The following is a 27,949-nucleotide window of genomic DNA, read 5'->3' on the forward strand; positions in this document are numbered from 1 at the left end:
GAGAGTCTTTTTCTATCGTGACACTTGTCACTACTGATATTACGGTAAAGTGCTCGTTTTTTTCCAATTCAGAAAGTCCGAATCGCCATTCGATTCACACATTACTCTTGTTGTAATAATTGAAGAGAAAAATGAACGACCGAACAAATTCATTCGTCTCATCCGTCAGAGTTAACTCGCATATGTAGACTGATTTCGTTAATAAGAAGCATAAACGGCTGGATAGGAGTAACGCGAGAACCACATGATGAGATTAGCCGAACTTGAAGCGACAATTAGAGAAAGAGCTTTGTTCGATAATCCAGTTGAATAGAATTTATTCAACAGATTGAATTGTGGGTGACTCGGTAACTGTGAGCTCTCAGCTGGTATATACCTATACATACATACATATATATATATATATGTATGTATGTATATACATAGGGCACAGGTTTTACCAAGGAATGGGCGGTCGAAACGTTGGGGAATCAAATTAGTCGGAAAACGCATATCGAGTTTTCTACGTGGGTGTGCAATTATCTGGAATTAAGACGGTATGCTGCAGGCTTATCTATATTACACGGCGGTATTGAACGGCTCTGGATCCAAGACCCTCGCCGCGGAGCAAGTCAAATGGTCTAGAGTAAGACCGGTTCTGTTTGCGTCACTTCCGGCCTGTTACCTGAGCAGTGTATCAAACCTAAAATTCAATCGAGTCTGCGTTCTATCTCAGGGACTCTATCCTTCTTCTCCAATTTTATAATGAGAAAATTAAGCGGCGAACATTTCTCCGTCTGCTGTTGAAATACGGTGAAAGGGTGTCCAGCATTGCAGTAAAAAAATCAACTGACGATAAAATTTATCCTCAACTTTTCTTCAGGTTCGCTCAACTTCATGCCGCGTACTTTGAGACGCATCAGAGACGAGGGCGCGGAACTCAGGCATGCCTACGTCACGACACCAATGTGCTGTCCCAGTCGAAGCTCCTTGTTGACTGGCAGATATGTTCACAATCACGAAGTTTTCACCAACAACGATAACTGCAGCAGTCCTCAGTGGCAGAGGGACCACGAACCTCATTCGTTTGCTGCTTATCTGAGCAACGCTGGATATCGAACTGGTGAGTCGAAACGTTGAACCGAGTTTTAGGATAGTGAGTTTGATAATGAATGTCAAAAGTCTTGTGAGTTATATTGGCAGAATGGAGCGCTATAAATTGTCCGATCTAATAAGAACGGAAATACTGCTCTTCGTAAAAAGGAAATCGAACGATGCCAAAATTACAGACGAAAAATGTAATTCAAGTTTTTGATAATAGTCAACACATGTTACACTCGACTATGCTCCTCGTCATTACAGCCTGACGATGTTTGTTGCCTATTAGAGTTAGGCGTACATGAAGAGTGAGACGTTTCTTCCGGTAATACATAAGAAGGAGTAGAAGAAAAAGAAAAAGAAGAAACGAAAAAGAAAAAAATTAAGATAGACCGTGTTAATTTGCCGACAGTTTGTCGGACCGGCTAATTGGTCGGGAGATTTATTTGAAACGAGTATAGTAATTTGGTCGGCGGTCTTACTCGTTTCGTATTCGGTTGTTTTGTACGCTTTAGCGTACAATCGCGGTTATCGTATCGATTATTTACCAACGAAAATGCTTGTCACGTAAAAGTTCTTTTCTGGCCCTGCAGGCCATCGCGATACCTTCCTTGTTAAATTGCGTATGTGCCTCGAGGTGGTGTCTTTTCTTACATCCAATCTTTCCACCTCCTTGAACATACTAGCTTGTGAAAAATGAGCGTCACTCCATAGAATAACATCGCATAAAGCCGTGCAATTCCTTCCACTGATATCTATGCTAGCTAAATAATACGATCCAGCGCCACGCCGTCTGGCTTTATCGACGCCTCCAGGCTCGGTCCTTACAAATGGACATGATATAACTCACTAAAGTCACCATTCAGACGACGATAGCGGGAATGATGATAGATAGAATTGATAACGTTGAATCTACTTCCTCGGTGAAAATTAGAGGGATCATTAAATCTTGTGACAAACCGATGTGTCATTTGAAACGGACCGCGGACACAAGTCAACGAAGTCTTCTTGCGAGAGAAGCATTTGGCGAGAGAATTATTTCATCTGGTGGAACTGGAGCAGCTGCCGCCAGTGCTGCTGGAGTGAGGTTGAAAAGTTTGACAGCAGAATTCGTGGAGGTCGAAGGGCGAAAAATAAAATTTAATCTACTTCCTTTTGCATCCAAAAGGGCCGAAAGACGAGAAGGAGGGAAAAGGCAATCAGGTCACGTGATTGTTTCCCAAAATGAAGTTCCGTTTTAAACATATGGTACTCGCATCCGACATAATCCGCACGATTTTTTCTTACTTTCTCGGACTTATAATTTTCATTTACCCGAATTCATTTCCCGGGATCAAGCTCCTACCAAACCCAATCCAACCCAAAGGAGCAGGAAGTTGACGTCTGCTCGCGGAGCTTTTGACAAATACTTCCAAAGTTCAACGCCGGCTCAGCCGCAGTCTATCTCCAATCCGTCAAAAATCAATTTCAACTCTATCTGTTTACCAAACGTGACTGGCTGAGTGATTGGTATGGATTTTCTCCACCCCAACACTCGAAACTCCGTTTGCCGAAATTGTCCGTCACCTCACGTTTCGACAGAAAGTGACGAGTAAACTGTCATTTTGAGCGGGGACACTTTCAATTCCGAACGTCTATAATACTTTTATAAATATCTTCGGAATGATAATGACGGGCTCCAATTTCGATAAAACATTACACCCAATTGTGAATGATGAATGAATCACTGTGAAATATGCAACCTTTACTTTTCATTCATTTGTTGACGTGATTGGGATTTTAGTATCACTTGTAAACCGTGTGCCCATCATTATATTCATGGCTATAAAGTGGCTATTTCTGGAATGAAACTCCACTTCGTAGCGAACGTGATGAATGAAAAATAACTTGCATCATTGAAGCTCCAGTAAGCTCGAATAAGTGGAGCCTTTTTTTCTTCTTCTTCTCAAGCTTCGTAATCTTCCTAGAATCGTGGATTACCCAGAAAATATTACCAGCTAACCGGTTCGTTTCTTTTTGGAAACAAATCATCTCTTCTGTCTCACCGATTCGACAGTTAGATATATCATAATCATACTCGGGCATTCCTTGGGTCTACTCGACAAGTTCCTGATCCTCTGCGTTCCATCGCGCATTGTAATAAAGGACGTGTGTCTCGTGTCCCGAACGACGATGGACGGTTCGAGGAAACAAATCGATAGGCCCCGCGGCTTTCATCCAACGTAAGCAAGTGCAGCAGCACAGCGTGTGCTCCTGCTAACAATGAGAGTGAGAACTAAGATTAGAACTGACGGTAGCCGGCGCGCGGCACACACAAATATTCTCGGCACACATTCTGCACTCTGGTGTAGACTCCGTTGTGTGCTTAGGTCTCGGCAGGGCTATGAAGGCTTGTAGCCCTTCTTAGGTCGCCACTTGACAGTCCGTTCGTCGGTCGGTCCCCGCGCCACAGAAAGAGAGGAAAGAAACAAAAAGGCCGAGAGAGGAAGGAGAGAGCAAGGCCGTTGATCTCTGTGCGCCACTCGGGCTCTGTTCACACAGTTTCGTCATTGTGTTAGTCCGCGGGACAACCGGTCGTCATGATACAAGACGGAAGAAAAAGGAAAGACGAAACAGGACCCGGGACGTGTAATCTCAAACGTAGCAATTACAAGCGTCGATGTTCTCGGTGCTGATGTTAGTCACATCGGTACCGAACCGTTTCATGATTAATGGCATCTACGCCTCTTCGCGGAGGTAAATGAACATCTGAGTATTATCGAGCTGTTCGGCTGTTCAACTGAACTTGACGCGGGTCGTCAAAGACCTTGAGTACATACCTACCTCATTAAAGTTTGAACTCCGCGAAGTTCAGGGTGGATTTACCTGTGGAGGGCACCTGGAGGCGGTAACCTACACTTTGAGGTGAAAAAGTAAGCGAAGTAACCTAAGTCTCTTACCTAATCCTCAGGTGTTCTAAAGTGCTGAGCATGAATCAGGTTTGTAAAGTGACACCGGCCATAGGATGTTGTAGACATTATCTCACTTTCAACGGTGATGGATGTTGGTACCTACACGCAATTGTATCGGTTTGGAAGACACGATGTACAACTGTTTGAAGGAGACAATGTTGATCCTGTAATCAGCACCGCTATAAATCGATGAAAGCACAATTACGAAACCGCGGTCTATGAAAAACCGCCATTGAGCACTCACTAGCCGAAGAAAGTTCATAGATGCTCAAGTTTCACTTCATAATGTCTGATACCGATCTATTGATCTGGAGTTTAACCAGAAGCGCGTGACAACCATATTTAGACCAGTCAAGTCACGTATCAATAACTCACAAGAATTCTCTAAGGACTTAGATACACAAGAAATACATCTTGGTATGAAGGCAGTTAACACGAAAGTAGTTCAGACTTCTAACTATCATTCTAAAAATAGTTCAAAGTTTGTTTGTATTTAAGACGATTAAGACGATGCGCGTATCTTGACTCCTCGTCGGCGGATATACGCTTGAGTTCTACCGCATATATCGGTGATGAAATATTTATAATCGACTTGACATACGGTTGAAATTAGTATAACAGAAAAATATTTGATTGAGCGGTTGGAGATGCCTGCGCAATCAGACCCCCGGGATTTCTTTCTCCATCTTCATCACTCTGTCCAAGTTATTACCTATGTGAACCTAGCACCCGACTTGAAAAAACCTAACTATTTTTTGTTGATTCTTGTAGGTTTTTGGAGGTAGTTGTTTGTAGTAACAATGATTTCGTTTGTAGTAGTGCCATTTTGCAGGAACTAGAAACGAAAAAATCAGTACTACAATCGACTACAAACGATACTGAAGCGAGTCGGACGTTTGTAGTGAATTTTTGAGGAACTACAAACGAAAAAAAATGGTACTACAAACAACTACAAACGATACTGTACGGAAATCTACCGATAAATTCGATTTTTTTCAAAATAGGGTACTGACATTTTTTCAACCCCTTATATTTTTTTTTGGCACTACTACAAACGAAATCATTGTTACCACAAACAACTACCTACAGAAACCTACAAGAATCAACAAAAGATAGTTCGGTTTTTTCAAGTCGGGTGCTAGGTTCACATAGATCAAGTCATTCGATCTCAAAGCGCCAGAACCTGGCTTGTCGAATGGAGAATGGAAGAAATTATTTCCCGAGCCATGAAAAATAATTTAAAAAATTTTCAAGAATCACTAAACCATAAATTTTGTTGTTTGTTAAATAGTGTATTAATTGTACGCTAATTGCATCGAACATTAAACGATGTTCAGTTAAACGCATAGATGTCTTTACAGGAATTTAATTACCTTCCAACGACCCAGGGATTAACACATCCTGAACTTGATAACGTAAAAAAGCAATTACGAGAAAAGGACGCACAATTAATGCCTGATGTCAGGGGGCATTTCCCAAGGTCTCGGGATCAATCTTTTTTCGAGAGTTACAATACGTCGAGACGCGCTATTACAGCTATCTTCCTCCGGTCTACACCTTGACTGAGAGCAAACAAAACGTCGAGTGGATATAACCAGTGACTTGAGACTTGACTGTCTTAGCTTCCGTCAACCCGCCGTGAAGCTTTGTGTTGGCTTCAAAGCTCTTGTGAGATACCTACGCATACACCTCGAGGGTTTGTGTGTATACATCACCAAATGTGGTAGATATACGCACTCGTGAAAATTTCACAAACACAATTTTCAGTCGACCGTAAAATGTTTTATGTGTAGACAACAGTCCTTTCCATAGATCAAATAATCACGCCGCGCACGATCTATCTGAGCTTTCTAGATCCCTAAAGATCACAGATCGAGGGAGGAATTGATATTTCGTCCGGGCGGTTTCACTCAGACCACTTTTTGTTTGTTCAACCTTGACCGAAACAAGAAAGTCTGTTTTTAATTTGGAGCAGTTACTACGTTCTTTACTGAGACTGAATAGTAGCTGTCAGCCCAAAAATAAATTTGTAACCAGCCGTTGGCGTTGGTAAGAACATAACTGATGACCTTAACAGGATCGTTATATGGAAATACTTACCCCAAGAAAATACGACAGAGACCAAAGAGACGATGCTTTTAGTCCAAAGTGTTGATGACTGATGAACTGCTCACGTGAATGTCTCGACAACTTATTTCAGCAGATATTGAATGCCTTTCGCAGTCCGATAAGTTGTCGATGGGTTTTGAAACATTTCATACCAACGCAACGTAATGGAGCTATTACAAATTTGTCGTATGATACTTGATACTGAAGATGGTTATGTTAACCCGGTCTCACTTGATACTTCACTTTTGAAGTTCGACGAGTAATAATCTCGAAGGTGACAACGTCTCTTTATCTATCACTTCCGGTCTCTTGCCTATTGGTTCTCGCCTCGATAAGGCCGCAGGTGTGTTTCCTATCCCTGTCAAGTATCTCATGGTTTTCACAACGTGACGCGAACCGGTCAAGCCTCAAGAGCCCGGTAGATAGCTCGTCGAATCCCTCGGCTTAAAGCCCCTAAGCCGTGAATCAGCCCGTCGGGCGATTTAATATCTCGTTTAACCATTTTCCGATACATTTACCAGCCGCTCACGCGCCCTTCTCAAGTCCTTTATACGTTCATGGCAGTTGAATATCCTGAAAATCCAGACTGGATTGCGATGGAATTTTATAATCGCTCTTGAACCCCGACCCCATGAACTCATATGGCTTGGAACTGCAGCCACATGAGTTTCAGCGTTTTCGGCATGATTTTAACAAAGGTTAGTAGCCACCGCGATTATCTAGATTTAACAGATGATACCGTTATTCGACTCTGAGCCAAGTCCCACTTTTGTCAGGTCACTTTATCAGCATATTCTTTCAGAGACACTAAAGAATAATTCAAAGATATTTTTTTCATGGAGTTGCAAAATTTGTGACCTGTGATATAATGCAAAAATTAGCTCTGTGGTTACGCTTGTACTAAGCAATGATGCGAAGTCACGAAACTCATGAGTAGCACCATGGCATGGACTCGCGATTCGGCTCGCAGACTTTCTTGCGGCAGGACATTTCGATCGAATGCAGAAATAGAAGCCGCGGATTGACCCCTGCTGTCTGGGTGCCCGAGACCGTGGCGTGCTAAGCTGGGCAACATTATAAATGAACCACCCGTGAGTCCTGACTGCGGACAGAAGCAGCTAGTGATGAAACTTGACTGTGAGATACGAAGATAGATGATTCCAGGTACTCGAAAACACAAATACTGTGTCAGTCGTAAGCCTTTTTTCTCATTCCTCTCTCTTTAACTCGATTGAAATTGATGACGGTCTGGTCTGATTTTCGCTCTTATAGTGAAAGTGCGACTTCGAACAGTGGAACAGTGCACGAGGATGGTTAAATTTGGCAAAAATAAACCCGAAGGATCTTTTCTGCATGGACATTGGAAGTCTTAAACACCTTCCGTCGTCGAGACAAAATTTATCTCATCTGAAACCGTACCTTGGACCATTTTTCAGCAGCACGGCAGAACAGTGAAGCCTAGCTGGCGCACTAGGTCCAAAGACTGAAATTCAAAGCTCTTAGAGCACTCGTGCAGCATAAAAGAACGAGGAGAGAATAGGTAGCAGACTAGCAGCACACACGCCTGAGGTAAGGGTGACTGACACAGCTATGCTTACGATTTTCTATACACGATGTACAAAGGCGTGATAGCCATTGCAGGTGTCCCCCAGTCTCCGTTAGGAGCTCGAAGTGGTGTTATCTATCCTCAGGCACCCATACACACTCGCGTGTCTAACTCTGCAGGTTGAAGGGTCTTCGGGTCACGCAAAACCATGCGAAATTTTCAGCACGGTCTGCCACTTTGCGGTAAGATGGAATATTTGTCACTTGATCCACAATCGTTTGTCCTTCGGCGTAAAAAAAAAAAAAATCATTTTCAACTACCAAGAACCCGTGCAGTTAACGTCACAAAATACCTTATTGAAAAAAAGGTTAAAATATCGAAGAACTAGAAACCAGAAAAGTGGTACTGAATATGCATATTTTGGCAAGACCCGTTAACGTGGATAATAAATCTAACCGAATCAGAGAGAAGGTGATTGATCATGACCTAAGTTCTTCGGTACATAGTCCCAAGGTGTTTTACTGTAAGTGGTTGTTTCTTGTTAAGGTACAACGGTTTTAGCTAGTCCAAAACTGGATGGTACTAACGATAAATTATATCTTGTACCGTATTCGTCTGAATACTGAAACACAAACTGCTACAATATTTCGCGCATACCATTGATAACTGACTCTCGAAAATGACAGAGGAATAATTAATCACGGTGTATAATCTGCATTTCATCTTCTGTACTACGATAGTTTTTGAAAAAAAATTTCCTCTACAGTTGAAGAGTTTTTGAGTAAAACTAGATCTGTATTATAGCCGAAAACCTGTCACGTTTGATGATGAAGGGCTGAGATGAATGGGCTGTAAGGTTTGTTGCAAGACTGTGGCATTTAGCACTGACCGTGGAAGAATAAGGAATTCCAATTTCTGCCCTACTAACCCTCCATTCCGCCATCGTTCATTCTGTTAAGAAAGTTTTAAGCATCACTACTGACGGTGTCGCTATTATCTCTGAAAAACCACCATCATTTCCCGTTGTCGGTCGTCTCGGATAAGTTTCCTGAAAACTTTCTTTGTCGGGACAATCATCTCTGCGTGACATAATATGATTTTTCCCAAGATGCGTGAGATCTTATTATAACATACGTACATCCGGTGTTTATACCGTCCATACATGTAAAACGTATACTCTGAAGAACTTATCGACCATCTTCCAAGACTGCTAGAATCCCATTCGATCAGTGATCTACACCACTATTGGATTCAGTTACTTGCTTAACAGATCGTAACGTAGGTGGCAGAGGACGTCCGCACATACGCACGAACGAGACGTTGTTTGCCTAAGATCGGCCATAAATATCGCTGACGCAATGCGGTTTCTATCACGTTTCCAACTATCAATTCAAATTGCACTTAATGCAAACGTGGGCAGTTCAGTGGACGCTCGTAGGTTGTGTATGTGCTCGGAATATCCTCAATTTGATCTCGGTTCTGCGTGGGCCGATTTGCCCAGGTGCTCAGGGACCCAGTCTCACGAGTTTTGCGTACAACAGCTGTGAGGTTGACTCGCGTCGGCGTGGCGAATCGGACATGGTCTTTCCCGTTATCGGTAACGCCTCAGGCAAACCCAGAAGACGCTGCCAAATTAAGTAATTAGAACTCGGAATTAATACAGATGTCTTCTGCGACTACGAGTCGTCAACGACTGAAGCAAAGGTTCCGCCTCTCAGACTGGTTGGCGGCTAACTCGAGAGGTGAAAAACTTGTAGGACGAAGGAGATGCGGTAGGTGGGATGAATCGGTGTGCCACCAGACAACTTCGAAGCCCGGGGCGAAGCCACACGGCCACGTTAATTGCCTGAAAAGTTTGGATCGTGAATGAGAATGAGTGTTTACCGACTACCATGAATACCTTACAGTCCCAACAACACCTGTGAAAGGGTTCAATTCCATTGTCGCGGTGAACGATGTAATTGTTCTCTAATTGTGGCCCTCCATGGCGCACTGCTACCACAGTAATTGCGACTCTACAAAACACTGGTTTGGCTACGTGAAACAAGTTTTTGTTCACCGTTTGTGAGTTGTGAACACGCTAATACTCGCACGTGCGTTTGGGTATCATTAGGTCACGCGTGTAATGTGCGGCGTGTCCAACAGAGTGTAGTCATCGACACGTAGCTATTATCTTGATCGTTCACGTCAGCATCGTGTAATCAGAAATTACATACCCCGTGTCTAATTGCCGGAGAGACAAAGATTATCTAATGATTAAATTTTCAGCGGGTGCACGTTATAAATCAAATAATCCCTTTGCGACGCGTGTTTCCTGACATTTGTAAAAAGTGAACGTGCGCGGAAAACGCATCGGCCAACGGTTACCACGCATGAAGGAATAAGAGGAAGAGGCTGAATTGCAGGTTCACCTTTAACGAGATTACGCGTAAGTTACAATTTGATGATACTTAATCGACTTCCTTCACGCTCCCGGCATTCAAGCCTCATTTGTGTAACTAACGGGAGTCACTTACAGATTACACCGTGCGCCGCCCAACAGTAGTCACGATTGTATTTTAGTAGGCGTATTTCCTGTCCACACCGACAATGCTCGGCCAGGCCAACTGATTGCGAATTACGAGCAACACCATACTATTTTATTTCAAAGAAACATCCTCCGGTGATGAGTTATGAACTTCTTGCACTCAGTCTTACGATGCTAGTAAACCGCTTCGCTGTTTCTAAAAATTCGCATTAACTGCAAACAGGTTTGATTTTAAACCGATGACACTGCAACCTGATGTTGATTCTGAATTCCATAGTCCATCTTCTCTCCGTATTTTAGAGAAAAACGTTCCGGTGACGAATTATGAGCTTCTTGCACGCGGCATCGTGATCCTAGCAAACTTCTTCGCTGATTCTAAAATTCACACTGACAATGAGTGCAAACAGGTTTGAATATTCAACCAAAGATACTACGGTCTGAAATGTTGATCCCGAATACTACGGTCCATTTTCTCCTTATACCTATTTCAGAGGTCTTCGCTCGTTCCGAGAGTTAATTGAATTGTTTGAGGGGTGGAACGCCGTGCCAGTTTTCATTCCCTTTAGTGTACCCTCGATTATGATCTCGTCCAGCTTTGCTCTTGTCACTAATTGTGCGCATGTACGTATACGTACCTAATATATATTCGTTAAACGAAACGTTCGTCGCATCGACCCTAGGGTCAAGAGAGGCCAACAAGCCGCCCGACTATAAAGCGTTGGATAATTTTGTTCTTCTTCATTTTCATTCTTGTTTTTCTCATCGCAGTATACGGAAGGTGCGGAGGAATTTACACATGACAAATCATCATCGCTCCTAGGGTATACTGATCAAACACACGCAACGCTTTAACGGCCGATGAAAAAGCCGCGTTCAAGTTTCCAGCGCGTATATGTTATACATATTATACGTATAAATATATATATATATATCTAAAAAATTTTTCAATGCATCTTTTTTCAACCTTCTAATCAACTCTCAAGACTCTGTACTGGTCAGCTATCGACTCTCGTGGCGTAGTTTATACTAACCGGCTGCCTGCTGGCGACAAGTGCTCCTTCAATTACTGATCCGGAAAATCTACGACACTCGATTATTCGTTAAGCGGGTCTCTACGGAGCTCTGTAACGCTTAGACGACGACTATAAATTTCAATCCAGTATCCCTGCGACCGAAATTTATCAGCCGACGATCGATCGGCAGATGGTAACCGTAAATCGTTACTCTCTGTTGGCTTAGTTCTCGTTAAACCTGTAATTATTTTCACCCAATGGCGTAATAATAAATACTACCAAGCCCCAATTAGAAAAATTCAAGTCTACAATCGTGTACGTTGAATTTTCTATATCCGTATATCAGGTGTTGAAAATCAAAGCCTTCAAATTAGTTGTCTTTGAAGCTGACCATTTGCCACGTTTCACTGACATCCTTTGCATAGATTTTCCCATCAATTGATGATTTTTAATATCCTATCTGTGTAACGGAATGACAATCACACCTCATCTTCTTCTCTGTGGCTGACGAGATACTTGACACCAATTAATTTTCTTTCAAGAAAGCCTCTTTTCCGTTCCGCTGAAGGTGGGGTAAACCTTGATTAACCGATGAAAACACTGCGTCGAAAGGAACGGTTTTCTCACCCCAATTTCGTAGACTACAGTCCAGCTACGCCCCCGTTTCTCCTCTAGCTGTCACAGATCTCATAGATTAGAGTTTACCCGCGGGAAAAGTTATTATCCAGTTGCCGCGCCAGCCAGCGGCTGACCAGAATCAGCTAGAATTCCGTTCTAGAATTCAGGGCGCCTTTCTCCGCTCGATATAACTCGAATCTGGGTTGGTTTGGCTCCATCGGGTGCGAACAATTCCTGCTAATACAAAACCCGGGAGTCTCTCGGTATTCCAAAATCCGTCCAATTGTTAGAAATTTTACACCCCAAACAGTTTCGCATCGTTGACATTAATTCGTCGACATTCTAACACCTGCTTCGTGTCAAGTCACATTTTTTATTTTTTTGTTTCATTCGCTTCCTTTGTAAATATTCCATTTTTTAACAGCACAGTGTACCTAAAGCTGATTTCAATAAACAATTTTTGAAAGACTAGTTTCGACTTCTGGGAGGGTTTAGTTCAATATTCTCTATACGAAAATAGTTGTCAAAAATATTCAAACACATATTGTTGTTCCAAGGTTGGTTTCATTGCGATAGATCACAGTACGGTACTAGATGCTCGGTACGCCTTGGAATTGAATAATTTATGACGCAAAGTCCAGGGGAGGCTGAAGAGCCGGAAAAGGTTCCATTGATAAAAATGGAGAACGAATCACAGCCGCATCGAAAACTTGACAGGCCAAGGAGCCTGCGTTTGCAGAGCCATTGTTTTGTATCTAGTCTATCGTAGGACGTCACTTGTAATTAATAATGAAAGACGGCCACGTTCAATGATACTCGTACATCCGTGGGCCGAAGGGAATGCCTAGCCCTGCTACGGACGTTATTACACGTGTCAAGTCAAGCCTCAGTTCGATAAGGCAGCGGGCTCAGCTTCGTTTCTGATGTACCCATAACCGACACAATGGACCCTTTCATTGTTCGGCTACGCGACGACGTCCCGCCATTTGTGCTTTATTTAATCACTCGAAATATGAGCTCCGGCAATTCGGTCTATGTATATGCATATATTGGGCATTTTGCTCTGGTAATCCGTAAAGCAGAAACTCTTGGAGCATCGAACATTGTCTGATGTGAGGTTAGTTAACGCCGATTGAGAGGAGCTTTGGTGTTTATTAGAAAGTAAGCCGCTGCAATGGCGCGTCTTGATCGAAACGCAACGTTTAATGGTGTCCGTAAATGGTAAACCATTCATTTATGCGTTAAAACGATTCGTTTGGAAGCAACATTATTTTTTCCACCTTCCACGTGAAAAATTTGCTGTATCTTAAATGGCAAGAGAGGAATCCTCGCAGAAATATATCGCATGTCTAATGGTTTAAGGACGTATGCGAAAAAAAAACAAATTCGGTGGTAAAAGGGCGTATAATTTTCTTTTTCTTTCCCGGCATTTGCTACAAAAGCACTCAATATGAATAAAGATAAAAGGCCTTATATTTCATGGATACGCCCTTTCAGCACCAAAATATATTTTTATGTATGACATTTATGAATGTTACAAAGTTCCATCCGCCATTTTGGTGTTTTGGTAACCGACAGTACTTACGACCTTTTACCGTTAATTGATGCATTATTTAATTTCAACGTTTTTTAATGTATTCTCCTATTTTTCGCGTAAATACAAATGGCGAAAAAATACGATTTTTTAACTTCGCGCGTGGTAAATGGTCGCATAATGTCGCATACGTCCTTATACCATTAGACACGCGACATCTCTTAAATTCAATATTCAAAGATTCCTCCTGGAATTCAAAGTTTCCCTGTTTAAATTACTCAAGGAAGATGTCGCTTTCGATTTAAATTGTTACCATCTCAGCCGCAGATAATTTAATTTTCCACAAAAGTGTCGTTTGAGTTTGAAATTTGATTATAACTCTTGAATCGTTTGAACTACGAACTTCACTCCAGGAACACTTTTTTACAGAATTTGATACTCTACAGAATACTTCTAGGGTCAAATTCGTATACGTAAACAAGATTAACTAATAACATTTTTTTTTTTTTTTTTAAATATATAGCGACATCTCCATATTATTTAAGTAAGAAGTCATCGAAATCCAAAAGTAAAGATTTAAAGATGTCCTTTTTGCGACGATTACTTTCTCTATTCTCTATTTTTCCTTCTCTTTTTTTTTTTTTTTCTTCCTTCTATATACAAATTTCTCAAGTAGGTGCGAAAAAATGTTGTTTGCAACCGACACACGAGAACACAACGTGCTTCGAAGGATAATCCAATATGATATTCAGCACCACCTCGAGATACAACAAACAAAATTTCGACGTTCATCACGTCAGATTATTTCTCCAAGCAATTCCGACGTGTTGTTTTATCCCCGAAATTTTTCCATCGCTTCGCAAATTTCCCCGTGTTTACAGTGAGCTTACAAGTTCGCGGTATATGATCGCATTGCAAGAACGCTTTTTATTCCGGGCGGTTTATTTTTCTTGTGCAGATACCAGACCGGCGGCAGTCTAAGGTCACGTTCGGTATTTCCCCCTTTTTTACTTTTTGCGCATATTGCAGACCGCCTCACTTCTCTCTTGCAATTTATTTCTCGTTATATTGGATTTCTTCATTTGCAGGTGAACGCCATTATTCGTCCGCCTTCCGTGATCTTACAATTAACGTTTTATGGGGTCACGCTCCAACTGGCATTTCGACACCTTGATTGGCACCTAATTAACACACTTTTAATCCAGTTTCATGCTTCGTCGATACGGAGATGCCAGATGTTTCCTGCCTCGCGAAGCAACAGATGCAATGTCGGATCATTATTTCATGACGAACGTCAGCCAGTGTTTAATGATTATTCGACGTCTGATGATGATGCACCTTTATAAAGGCATCCAGTGACCTCGATTCCACTCGACAATCGGTTGCAAACTCCGTTAAGCGGTTGAATATGCTTCGTTGGTTGTATAAAACGATAACGGATGCGATTTTTGTCTGATTTTAAGAGCGCAATTATCCAAGTTTTTTTTTTTTTTTTATACTATTATTCGAGATAAATTTTATCGTATCACGTGAACACGAAGTGTCCGCTGAAAGAAATGAATCGCATGTTTTGAAAATCGAGTATAAATTTCTCAACCCCTGCGGTTTTCGCAGAAAACACGGGAGGCTTGTTTCACATTAATCGTAAGAAAAGCGCTCACGACTTGGTCTTGGAAAAGTTTCGCGGACACTCGCATGCCGTATTTTATTGCCACCCCCCACACTGAGATTTAAGATCACGACTGTACAAGGCAGCGGCAAAACAAGTAGATCGACGGAACGGAAAAGTGCCCAAATATGTTCTTTGATGAATATCGTGGAGCAAAAATCATACAAAAACGAATAGACTTGTTTAAAAAAAATCGACACAGATTTAGCAGTCTGTTTTTCAAACTGCAATACTCCAATCTCAAACTGACACGATCAGATTCAGTTGTAACTTGATGATTACAGATGAAATTTTTTTCACGACAAATCTCAATCAAGTTTGTAATTTCGCTATAAATTCACCATAAATACCAAAGTCATGAGGAATTTTTATTTTTTTTTTTTATTTCACGTGATATAACAGAATCGGAATTCCTGTAGACTAATTGTAAAAATATCTCACGGACCCGTTTATTCAAATGGGTCAAGGGATAGAGAAACCCGTTGTAATGATCCAGTTGTGTACGAATAAAAAATCGCTTCCCCGCTCCGCAGTGTGACAAAGAGCCTTTGGTACCCAAAGCATTGTTCGACTGGCGTGTCCCGAGTCTTGTGAAATTTCACTCTAACGTACGTACGTATACGTATAAATTCGCACATACGATCTGCGCGCGTTCATCGTTATATGTTTATAATAACACCGCAATAAATTACAGCTTGAGAATATATCGTGCCATCTTATAACCAATTGTGCTATAAATCTCCATTCTCACATTACTTTCTTCTTATTGAGATTCTTTTCTCGTATCTAGTCTCTGCTTTTCCAACCATCAAGTCTTTTCGCATTATTGCAATTTCTGTATTCTTGCAACTGGATTTAGCCGGTTATTAAAGGAACGAACTGCAATACTTGATGCTGGGAAAAATTTGTCTGAGAATGCGTGAATATTCTGTATTTTTCGAGAGATTGTATGCAAAATAAAGAGAGAGAAAATAGTACTTTTACAGATTGTTATAGAGAATTGTCAAAATTTTTTAGAACCGTCTATGGGAAGTTTACAATTATAATTGTATTCACTATGCGGGGCAAAATTTATCGGGAACTATTTCAACCGTCTTTGAAAATAAGTAACAATGTTCAAATTTTACTGCTTTTTTTATTTTTCACTATATTTTTCCTAACAGTGAGATCGTAAAAATTTATGTCGTTTTTCATTCGTATCGTATAACAAAAATCGGGTTGAATACTAAATTTCTGGATTCTCTGCACTCTGGGATAAATAACTCAAGATCTGAACAGCGATTCACGGAATAAAATATTTTCGCATAAAAAGTACGCGATACTGTCGACACATATTTCAGGGGAAAAATTTTAAAAGTACATATTTGACGAAAGAAATGTAGAAAAATTAAATTCCGGCTATTAAAATGAAGAAAAAGAAAACCACAGCACCCAATTCAGTCAAAATATATCGTTCCGCAGGTGTATCCGTGTGAAAAAAAAAGGTATTCAATATCGTATAAGTAAATTCATGGGCTATTTGTATAAATCGATTCTCTCCAAGGTGGAGAACGGAATAGAAAAAGAAAAGGAAAGGAAGAAACGATTTGTATCACGCCATCCATCCATCGTTCGAGGGCGGAGCTGAAAGCTTATCCGAAAGTAAGATACGCTTCTAATTACCATTAAGACGTCAGATATTGGTCGAGACAAAAGCTGGCGCCTATAAAGGAATATAATTGACGATTAGAAGTGGTCCAAATATGCTTTGGCAAAAAAGTAAATGTAAAATATTGCATAATACGTACCCCTTGCGAATATAGCTATGTATCATAGAGGTAGGTTATGCGTGTGAGCATTGCAGTAATAGTGGAATAGCAACGCTGTATAAGCTTTTCCCTACCTTTGAATTAATTGTATTATACGTCTCGATGAATAATTCATGGGATGAAGATGTGGCCGCTCTCGGCTCCGGCTTTATTCCAACTGCACATCCACCGAACGGGAAAATGGAATTAACTTTTGATTTATCGCCAGATATGCAGTTCAGTCCCCGTATTCAACTTGTGTTTCCTCGCTGCAACTTGTCGCCGCAAATTATATTCGTCGAAATTGATAATTGGTTTTTTTCTTCCATTTCTGATTCGTTTTTTTTTCCGCTCTGCTGAAATTTAATAAGCATCTATGATTTTTATCAAACTCAGAGAACACGCATGAATTCAATTTTTATTGACAAAATTGTATATGCGAATCATTGGAAATAATAATCAATAAAATTTTAATCAGACGAAATATAGTAGAATTGATCTGTCTATATTCATTTTTCGTGATTCAAAAAGTACATCGAACTCCTATTTTTATATTATACGTGTTTCGGCAAGGTATCGAATAGTTAAATGTGTGTCTCGCGACACTCAAAATCGTCCTCGCACATGTACGCACACTCGCGTGCAATGTTTACTTGCCGTCTCTGCGTCAAATCTCGCCGCTTGCCCGTGTCGCGACTCAAAACCCATCAGCTGTATCTCATGTATTGTCTGCTGTCTCGAAATCATGTATGTGTATAATCTATGTGTTCTCTCGCTCTGTAAAATCTTCACTCTCTGTAACGTTCTCTTGCGATACGGTCCGTATCGCCGCATCAAAACCAATAAAAATTCTCGGTTACTATTAATCATCATCTCTCTCCATCTCAACATCACTTTCGTTTCATTCACACTCGTTCTCGTCACTAATTCGCGGATCCCACGTCGATGATCCATATCTTTTTGCCATCTCTCTAAACAATACGAATATTTGATTTTTGAAGATGTTCGACGCTTCGAATTTTCCACTTCTTGCAATTTTCTTAGCAATCAAATACAGGCCTCTTTTCAGAAAAATTACTTTTTGTTTATTTTTTTAAATCGCCACATTTTATGCAACTTTGCAAATTATTTGGATTTTGACATCTGATTCGATGGAGCGTAAGATCCTACGTATTCGAAAACAAGAATTTAGAGAAAAGCTTCAAAATTGTGAAGTTGACGGTAACCTTTCGGAAATTGTATGTTAAATATAAAAAAAAAAACCCATATTTACCTTATAATTTTAAAAAATCGTTATCGAGCGTGAAAAATTTATTTCCGTGATAATGAAATATACCTGTCCGCTTATTTTGGAAGAGGAAGAACATACTTCAGTCACGAGCAATTACGAAATATGACCTCCGCTTGCCTGCATGATTTGAGATGGATTCACCCTCCACTAAAATAATGATACCTCAAAATCGTGAAACATTTTTTATTATTTTTCAGAAAAATACGAAATCCGGCGCTTCATTGTTTTAGTAATTTGTATTGACATTTGAATTGTTCACCTCGGTATCGAGCACACGGTGATTAATCGAAACCTGTAAAAGCTGTTGCGCATCATAACGAATCGCATGGTGAAAAAGACTGCAAATTTACACAGACACGTGCACAGTATGCAATCGTTGCGAATCATCTATTAGATGCCAAAGCCAATATTTGCGCGCAGCCTTCGCAAAGTTAATTACTCAACAAAGGTTGCGCGAAGCGAATTGTAAAAGAAACTCATCGTTTTTTCTTCTCTTCCTCTTTTATTCTACCGCTGTACTTTTTTCACTCGTTGTTATTATTATTATTATTATTATTATTATTATATCTTTTTTCAGTTTTGCACCCGGCATCGCGTTTGCGGCTATCCATCACGTGAATAGTGTTTTTATTTTCACTAATTGCAACCGCTCGTTTCAATCCTCCCCTCCCTTACTTTTTACACTCTGAGGCACTCACAGTGCATGCAGGAATACATACCACGTATATAATTATATACGTATACTTTCAAGATTTTTTAAAAATATTTCCATCGCAATCGTTTCGTATAGTCGTTACACTTTGAATGCACGAGGTTGAAGTTCGTAACGTTTAGGTAACGATGCATTTTTAGGAGAAAAATCAACGAATTGAATCCATGTTTGGCCGATTTAAGTAGCATAATAAAGAGAGTTCTGTGTACAGATCCCGATACCGATATTTTACCGACATTTTAGTTACTTCGCAGCTCGGACACAAACCCTTTTCTTCCGAGTGATCTTCCGCATTGCGCTCTACGTTACCATAGTTTTTATCGATCATCGAAAAAAAATGACTTGTGTCTGATCTGTGAAGCGACTGAAATGTTGGTAAATTATCAATATCGGGATCCGTACGCAGAACTTTCGTTATTATGCTACTGATTCATCAACTCCTTAAAAATCATTCAATCATAGCTGCGGAGTCGCAAAATAGTATATCATTCTTTAATTTCTCGTTACATTAACGTTCCTAGAGACTTCGAATTTGAAAATGATTCGCCAACCGAGCCCGATTTCAAGAAATCACTGTTTCAATAAACGCGTTTTTCGTTTCAGGATACTTTGGGAAATACTTGAATAAGTACAACGGATCTTACATACCGCCAGGCTGGAGAGAATGGGGGGGACTGATAATGAACTCACGGTACTACAACTACAGCGTCAACATGAACGGGAAGAAAATAAAGCACGGTTTTGAGTACAGCAAGGATTATTATCCAGACCTCATCGCCAATGATAGCGTCGCATTTCTCAGACAGAGCAAGCACAACTTTGCTCGTAAGCCACTGATGCTAGTTGCCAGTTTCCCGTCGCCTCATGGACCCGAAGATTCTGCACCACAATTCTCTCATCTGTTCTTCAACGTCACCACTCACCAGTGAGTAAATTCTTTACACTCCATTTTCACGTTTCCTGGATCATTTTGTCTTAAGATAATCATACAGCATCTAAACTCACCTCATTTTCCATCTCAACGAGATAGTTTTATTCAAATTCATCTTGTATCGAATTAGCGAGAAAGATATTTTTTGGTCAAAATCAACTTCACCCGCTCTCAGCAAATCTTTCATTGAATCAACGAATAATTATTCGCTGCAACAACATATTTTTTCCTCACTGGCATATATGTATAAGTATATTGTTCAATCAACAATTACATTTTCTCGGTGTATCAAGAATCTCCAAAATTCAATCGTTTTTTATTTATTTGATTACCCGATTGTCGAACATTAAGAATTTCTCAAATTTGCGTGCTCGTAAGAAAAGGGCAATTTTCTTAATAATTTTAGAAAAACAAATACTAAAATTGTAAACATATCATATTTTATTTCACATTGCTTTGAAAGATTAAAAATCTACAAGGGTCGTTGGATTTCACTGAAATTTACTTGAACAGTGTTTTTTTTCCTCTTGTGTCAATAGTAAACCGAATATTGCTGTCTGTCATTTCAAACAAATTTCAGTGCCATTTTGAAAAATTAAAGATTTTACAATACCAGTGTGATAAAAAAAAATTTCAGTTTATTTCATTTACAGTTTACAATAATTTTAGTATTTTTTTTTTTTCATTACATTTTCAAGAAAATTTTCTTATAGCTCAGGAATATGTGAATTCAATAAATCGTCAAAGTACGACCATCTCCTTATGAAATAAGCAAATATTTATCGACACTAAACTGACTAACCTCCGTAAAATTTGTTTCTATAAACAATTCAACCGTCGAACCGTAATTGGTTTATAATTTATCATAACGACCCTCACCTTTTCAATTAATCGATGATTTGAAGCGAAGCTTCTTAATTATTCCGTATTTGCAAACGCAGACATCTCTGGCACACTATAAGGAAAACTAATCAGTTATTCCTTTGAAAAACAAGGGATGCAGAGAATAATTACTGTAATTGACGGAAACCGCGACCCGAGGCTGATACAATATACACACAACAGTTTCGCCGTAGTAATTCGCCTTTCTATTATAATCCACGACAAGCGAAAAGAACCTAAAGGTAGAAAAAAAACAAAAGGCTGGTAGTTTTTTCTCCCTGTTTTATACGCCTTCGAGAAAATTCGACTTGCCGTATACCTACATCGTCTTCGTACAACCTGTAACGTCGCAATGAAAATTATTTCCCCAGCGAAGTATAGAGTAGAACCTGAAAAAAAAAATTAGACAAATATACACCTGCCAAACGCTCGACGATTTATTCGCTCCTCGACCAATGAAAAAGTAGAAAAAAAATCCCTGACGTAAACGCTCCGAGGCATTCGGTCTCAGAGCTGCTACTTCGAAAGCAGAGTTTAAACAAGAGAGATTTGCTTGCCTGCGGATCAATCGAAAACCTCCTCTTATTTCCAAAAATTTTATGTCTACTCGCTGGCTCGGTTTTTATACGCAAGTTTTTTCGTTTCGCAGATTTTCATTGTCTACAGTTTGTACTGAATTTAATTTTGCACAATCGTGGCCGAGTAATGAAATTTACTTATATCATCGCTTGTGCGAAAACGACGTAAAGGATATGATATCATGAATTTATACGATTAATTATACAGTGGGAAACTTCGATCCTAGCTGAATTAACAAAATTGTCCTCGCGTTTTCTAGTTTCATTGTAGATACATGTGACACAAACGACATTCCAAATGCAAGTATTAATATGTCAGACTTCTTTAGCGGCTTACGAATATTGACGCACAGAGTAAACCTGAGGTATACAACAGCGGTAAAAAGGCTAATAATAGCCGTGATCCAGGAGTCGATTATGATGAAGAACAAGAGTTAGAAACATGAAACGGCCTCGTTGTCTTTAGATATTTCTTTTTCGAAGAGATGATCCAGAGTGACGGAAATGTGCAGATGAGAATAAAAATCAAAGAGCCAATATTCACTCGGTAATTAGAAAGTTATAAATTTGACAGTTGGAAATCGAATTGTAAATCGAGTAACTGTAATATTATCTGAACTAACGAGAAATCAATCGAGATAACTGAAATCATTAACAATCATTGCGAAGCATTTAAAATCACATGATAACGTTGAAGAAATCGCGTATCAAGCGTTGGAAATCATCGTAATCGTTGTAACTCTGATCTCATCATGATTCCCAGTGATCACCAAGCGATTTCTATTGGTTAACAATGATTTACCAGTGTCGCAGTTCATTTCCTGTGATTCTTTCCGATACGGAAATCACTGATCATCGTCTGAAACGCTCTGAAACCGTTGGAACTGGCTGGAAATCAATAAAAATCACATGATAAGATGGAAACTGATAAGAATCGAACTCCAAATTGATGTTATTCAATCAGAATCATGAGTTCGATTTCCAAGCGAATGGCTCCTAGATCACTACCGAAGTACTCGAGGTGGTTACAAGCTGTGTCAGCTCGAAGCGACGAAGTCGATGAGGCCGAAAAGCACTAGACAATGTCTCTGCAGCAGTCTAGAAACAACGGCGGCTAGACAGCTTCAGCGTGACGTCATCGTCGCATGATCGAGCACCCTAGAGACAGTGAAAGCCGGATAGCTAACCACGAAAGCACGGACGCATGTTCACTCTGCCGGGTGTTGTAATTGTTAGACGAACGACGCCTCCGCTCTGGAAAGTTGATAACGCGATGCTTGTTCCTTGGTCCCAGGACTGAATGTGAATGTAAACTGCATGATTGTAACTCCGGAACATCGAGATGACGACTCCGGGATCATATCCACGAAGGTGTGAACGACTCGCGGTTATCGGAAGAAAAATTATCAGGCTTTCAGTTGACCAAAGTCTTGGACAATAGATGAATTGGATAAATTCATTGTTGTCAGGTTTTTGGTGTCTCTGGTGAAAGTGATTTTTAGGATTTTCTACGGATTTTTAGAGAAATTGGAACATTTCGTACAATTTTACAAAGTTGTAAGTATACGTAGTTTCTCATCAAAAGATTTTTGCGAAAATTTATATTTTTTCAGTAAAAACAATCTAAAAGACGCTATAATTTTTAGTAAAAAATTATGCACATTTACAATTTTGCACGGAATAACACGAAATGTACCAATTTCTTAAAATTCGTAGTAGTCGAAATTTTCACCAGGGATAAAAATTTTCGAAGTGAGACAGGATTGAATACCGGGAGAAAATAACTCACGGTCATATTATCATGGTATGAGAATTTTTTAGAGGATAGTTCAATTTCTCAAACGGTCGTTGATTTCACAGCGAATTGGAGCATATTTTTTGCAACGGTTGACAATGAATAGACGATAAAATCATGGAAGGTTGTTTTTTCTGAAATTGACGAGCCTTGAAGATCGTTGAACCTTGTTCTAAACAAATCCTTATATTGGCACCATCATTTTGTGACTTTCCTAATTTCGTCTGACGCTAAAAAGTCCCGATGTGAAAGAATGATCTTGTTCTTTGCTCTCGAATTCGAGAAAAAATGGATACTTAATATTCCCTTCGTATACTCAATATGATAAAACTGTGAATTATGCGACACTAAATTTTAAGAAATTGGGAAACGCCAGAACACATTTCCGTATATAAATTACGCACAAATGGTGTACTGAAAGGTGTTGATAAACTTTTCGAAGTTCGGGTATATGATCTGTACGACTACTATAACTTCTTTTACTTAACGATACGGAAATGATTATTATTCATTTATGCGGTCGGAGATACTGTCTAACAGTCTTCGATAAGAAACAAGAATCAGTCGAGTCCACGTTCCGCAATGTGTCGTTCAAAGATTGAAACAACGACTAACGAGCTGTCAATGGATTCGACACAACTGTCAGGATCCAGCTTTCGTATTTCAGTTATACCTCGAACAACTTTGCCGCAAAGAGATAAGACAAATGGTAGCATAACATTAATTATTATTAATTTGTCGATGCTGATTATCGACGCTTTTAGTCTTTGAGCCAATTCTCAACCTTCGCTGTCCGCTTGACAATTCAGCGAACTCGGTGCGATTTCTATTTATTTATTTTTCAAAGTTACCTTTGGGTTCTTTTCTGTCGCAGCCGTTGGTTCAATTAATCTGAAACATTACGAACGGCGTTACAATCAAACTAATTGACCTCTTATAGAATGATCTGTTTAAAACTTTGCATTATTTTATGAATTGAAATCATTAATTTTCGATCGATTTCTTTGTTCTCCAATTCTGTTTCTGACTTTCGTTCTACATGAAGCGTGATTTTGTGGAACATTTTTTTTTTTTTTTGGTAATTCGATCGATAATTCTCTAACTGTTTTCCTCTTAAATGTTCTCTTTAATCTCTTTAACAATTTTTCAGCGATCTTTTATCGTTGCTTGCTTACAATTTTTGGTCGTTGTAATTATGGTACAAAATATTCGCGACCACTATTTTATTTCTGTTTAAAAATTTCAAAAACTGCGTGCGTGTTCATAATTTTTGGTTTTATTAATTTTTTTTTAGTTTCATTCAAAACCAGTTTTGATGAATTACAGTGCATAAACTCTTCACATTTCTCAAACTCCAGATATAAACGCGCAGGCTTTTTTACTATTGCACGAAAAAATGACCAAAGAATATTTGCGAAATCGAAGTAAAACAAGCAGAATCGTATTTCGCTCATACTTTCGCGCATGGACGCTTCTGTAAACAAGGTATACCTACTACAGTCTTTGGAAAATCGAATAGAAATTGAATTCAAACCTGGCCTCGGGGTGACTCGTAGCTGTTCCGTTCTTCACGTTCCACGAGTATAAAATCCGATGAAATTCTCGCAAATTGCAGTGCAGACTCTTTCTGAAATTCAATTTCGTTATTTCCAGCCCGCGATACGCAACGTCGTAAACCTTTCATACCTTGCTGTACCTGCACAACGCAACACATGTAATATTATAATACCCACTGTATGCTTCGTGACTGCTCGGTGCTTGAGTCGCAAACAAAATTAACCGTAGAATGCTCATAAATCGTTTAAATACCGCGCCTGATGAAAAATCGACCGTCTATGTTTGAGAAAATATTTACCTCGTACATTAAAATATACAAGAAGAACAGTTTTATGTATAAACCTAGATACACGTACATATTTAACGTCGTTAGCAATGTTGTTAGAAAAATATTTTCTTAGGATCCTCGTGAAGCTAATATATTATGATGCTTGCCGATTATGAGCCTGCAGTGTGTCAATATGTGTATATTTTGATTATTCGTTATCGAAGAATAAATGAAAATAATAAAACGGAAACTTTACCGTGCTTAAATTACTGCAATACACTAAATATGAATTACAACTCCATAGATCGGAATAGGGTATTTTCAAGTGCAAACGCGGCTGCAATTATTCACACATAGCAAAATTGAAATTATATCTAAGTAAGAACGATTGAAGTAAATGAATAAATCATATCGTTTCGAATAAAATATTCTTTAACATAAAGTAATTCAGGAATACCAAGGATAGAAAATAGGAGACTGCTTACAGCCACTGATGTTCAAAATTATACTAGGTATCCAATTTATAACAGCATGAATATGTTTGCTCAAAGGAAACACTCGAGTGCACGACTTACGTTAGAGTTCGTAATTCAAGTACGGTAGAAGGAACTGATTATCAAACTGATGAATAAATCGTGCATCCCTGAGAGATTAAACCCCGCTGCAACTAATCGTGTAATTATACATCCTTTTGTGCATAATTGACCGGTTCTCAAAGAGCAGATACAGTGCAGCCCTTAATCTAGTCTGCCTCTAGCCGTGTTGTATAAAATGAAAAGTTTATCCCGCGTCTCTATGCGTGTTTGTGTGTCTGTGAACGAACCCTCCTTCAAAAGGTTAGAAAATTGTGTGAATTTGGACTTATCGAAGTTAATCAAGAGTCAATAAAAAAAAAATTTAAACTAAGGATTTTTCAGGACGATTCGATGTTTTCAATTCAGAAAGTATATAAACCAGATAAAGTCTAGCGTTGAAAAGAAAATCTAGTCATATATTTTTTTAATACCTCTGTAGTTGATGTTGAATTTTACAGAATTTTTATTTACGCCAGAATGTTTAAATCTGAAATTTCTTGTTTCTACCGAGCACAAATTACACGGAGCAGTTACTCAACTTTGACTTCCCAACGGCTAGGAGCTGGATGACTGATCCATCCTGTCAAATCCTCGCCCTATTTTGACCCGAAGCTTCGGTGCACCAATCCGGCATCATTTGTCATCGAGACTTTCTTGCCGATTGTGATCTTTCGTTAGACGTACAACCCCGGCCCGTTACAGTCGTATGGATATACTTATATGTATACATCTTTATTGATATCAATCTCCGTGTCTAATTTGACCCCTTAACAGGCAATAAAAAATACCGATAAATCAAAGTTTATTCCTTAACGACTCGTGACACAAAAGGCGCCGGGGAGAGCAGACGGTGTAATAATAATTACTAATGCCAATGTAAGAACATATTTTTGTCTGTGGATGACGTGCGGCGAGAGGTGAATTCTCTGAACTTGTACATCTTTCATTCGTTATTCCTAAGAGAAAATTATCATGCATCTGTACATCAGGAGTTAAAAGTATCATTGAAGTTGGCGCAGAGTTCATAAATTTAAACCCAACGTAGGAAATGGTTTTGTTTCGTTTTCAAGCCAATTTTTAATAGACGTAGTTTATTATATTCATTGGTTATTTTTGTTGTGAATTAATGTTCTGTAATAGATTTTCTTCGTGGATTTTCAGTAAACTCATAAATACACGTCGTTGTCTATAAATAATGTAGAGAAACTGCGTAAAACGGTTTCTGAGAATTCATTTGTATTACACTTTGGAATTCATAACACGGTGCGATAACGCGGTGTCTTCAAACTTGTTTCAAAGTAGACTTTCGTAGATCGAGTTTACGCTTCAAATATTTTCTTACGTACCGACAGGAAACTGTGTTAAGAACGGATGAACCTCACCGTCTGAATCGAAAGTAAGGATAAAAGAAAAACCCGTTTAAAAAAAAAATCTCCAGTAACGTTATTTACTCCAATGGCAGTGAACACAAATCAAAAAATATCTCCGTGAACAAAATGAGCCCCGAAGCATTAGAATCTTATCAGAAATCCCAGGGTTGATATAACAATTACGAATATTCTAATTATGAAACTTTTCTCAAATCTTTGTCACCTCGGCTTGTATTATTCGAATTTTCTTGGATTCATTTCGTTTCTTCACTAGGAACGTTTTTTCATTCCCGTCCACAGTCATAGGCGCAAATAACATTGCCGGAGATTTTTCAAGCGGATATTTATCTCTTCCTTACTCCTCATCCTTGATCAAATTCAACTTCGATAGTGGATCGTGAGTCGCGAATGCTGCAGCGGATGGAAACTTCTGACATAGAATAACGAGCCTTTGGACGTCACCGTGACATCTTTCAGTCGCCGATCTCGTGATTATCAGCCTCGCGATCAGTCCCTGCCTGATTAAGCTTACCATATCGGAAAATTCTCGTTATAAGAAAATCCGCCCGTATATTCCGTACAGGATAAGAGATCCTCCATCTTCCCCGTCGATTTCTCCCCCTTCGAAAGATCATTCGATTTGGAATGAAGGAACCGTCTTCTCTCCAACGAATATCACGGTCAAAGGGACCAACGAAACCTGCGACAGAAATAACTTTCCGATAATCCGAAGCTGCTTATCTACTTACGGTTAATTCGCGATTGCCGGCGAGTATATCGATGCCTCGAAAATTAGTTTTTATTGACTTTTCCGAGGTTTCGTAATCGCGGTTTTCCCTGTTCCGGGATCCAGAACCACGCGAGGGTCTTGTTCGGAAAGCTCGTAGAAAAACTAGCGACTTAAGGTCGACCCTGATCCGGCCCTCGAATTTCCTCTTTTCACGCTACAGCTTCCTAATTTACAGAAAAAAATATTATGCAATTCTAATTTCGAACTAAACATTTAGATTCGTGGTTATCAAATCAAAAGCTCTTAGGTTCTGTCTGCAGGGAATTTTGTTTGGTATATGAAAAAGTCCGGGATTTTCGAAAAATGCTTGCAGTTGTTCTTGGAATTTTTCCCAAATATGGCTTTCGATGCGATCTCTTAATTTTTGTA

At 39.5% G+C, this 27,949-nt stretch overlaps 1 protein-coding gene across 2 annotated transcripts in view; it reads left to right on the top strand.

Moving 5' to 3' along the window:
• LOC107218602 (extracellular sulfatase SULF-1 homolog) overlaps nt 1-27,949 on the top strand; it is an 86,586-nt gene that overhangs the window by 36,316 nt on the left and 22,321 nt on the right. For both annotated transcript variants that reach the window (XM_046738605.1, XM_015656523.2), the window contains exons 3-4: nt 863-1,102; nt 19,438-19,759. In XM_046738605.1, the coding sequence (XP_046594561.1) occupies nt 863-1,102; nt 19,438-19,759 (562 nt within the window). The remainder of the gene's footprint in view (nt 1-862; nt 1,103-19,437; nt 19,760-27,949) is intronic.

This window comes from Neodiprion lecontei, chromosome 4, assembly GCF_021901455.1.
Source record: "Neodiprion lecontei isolate iyNeoLeco1 chromosome 4, iyNeoLeco1.1, whole genome shotgun sequence".
NCBI classification, from domain to species: Eukaryota; Metazoa; Arthropoda; class Insecta; order Hymenoptera; family Diprionidae; genus Neodiprion; species Neodiprion lecontei.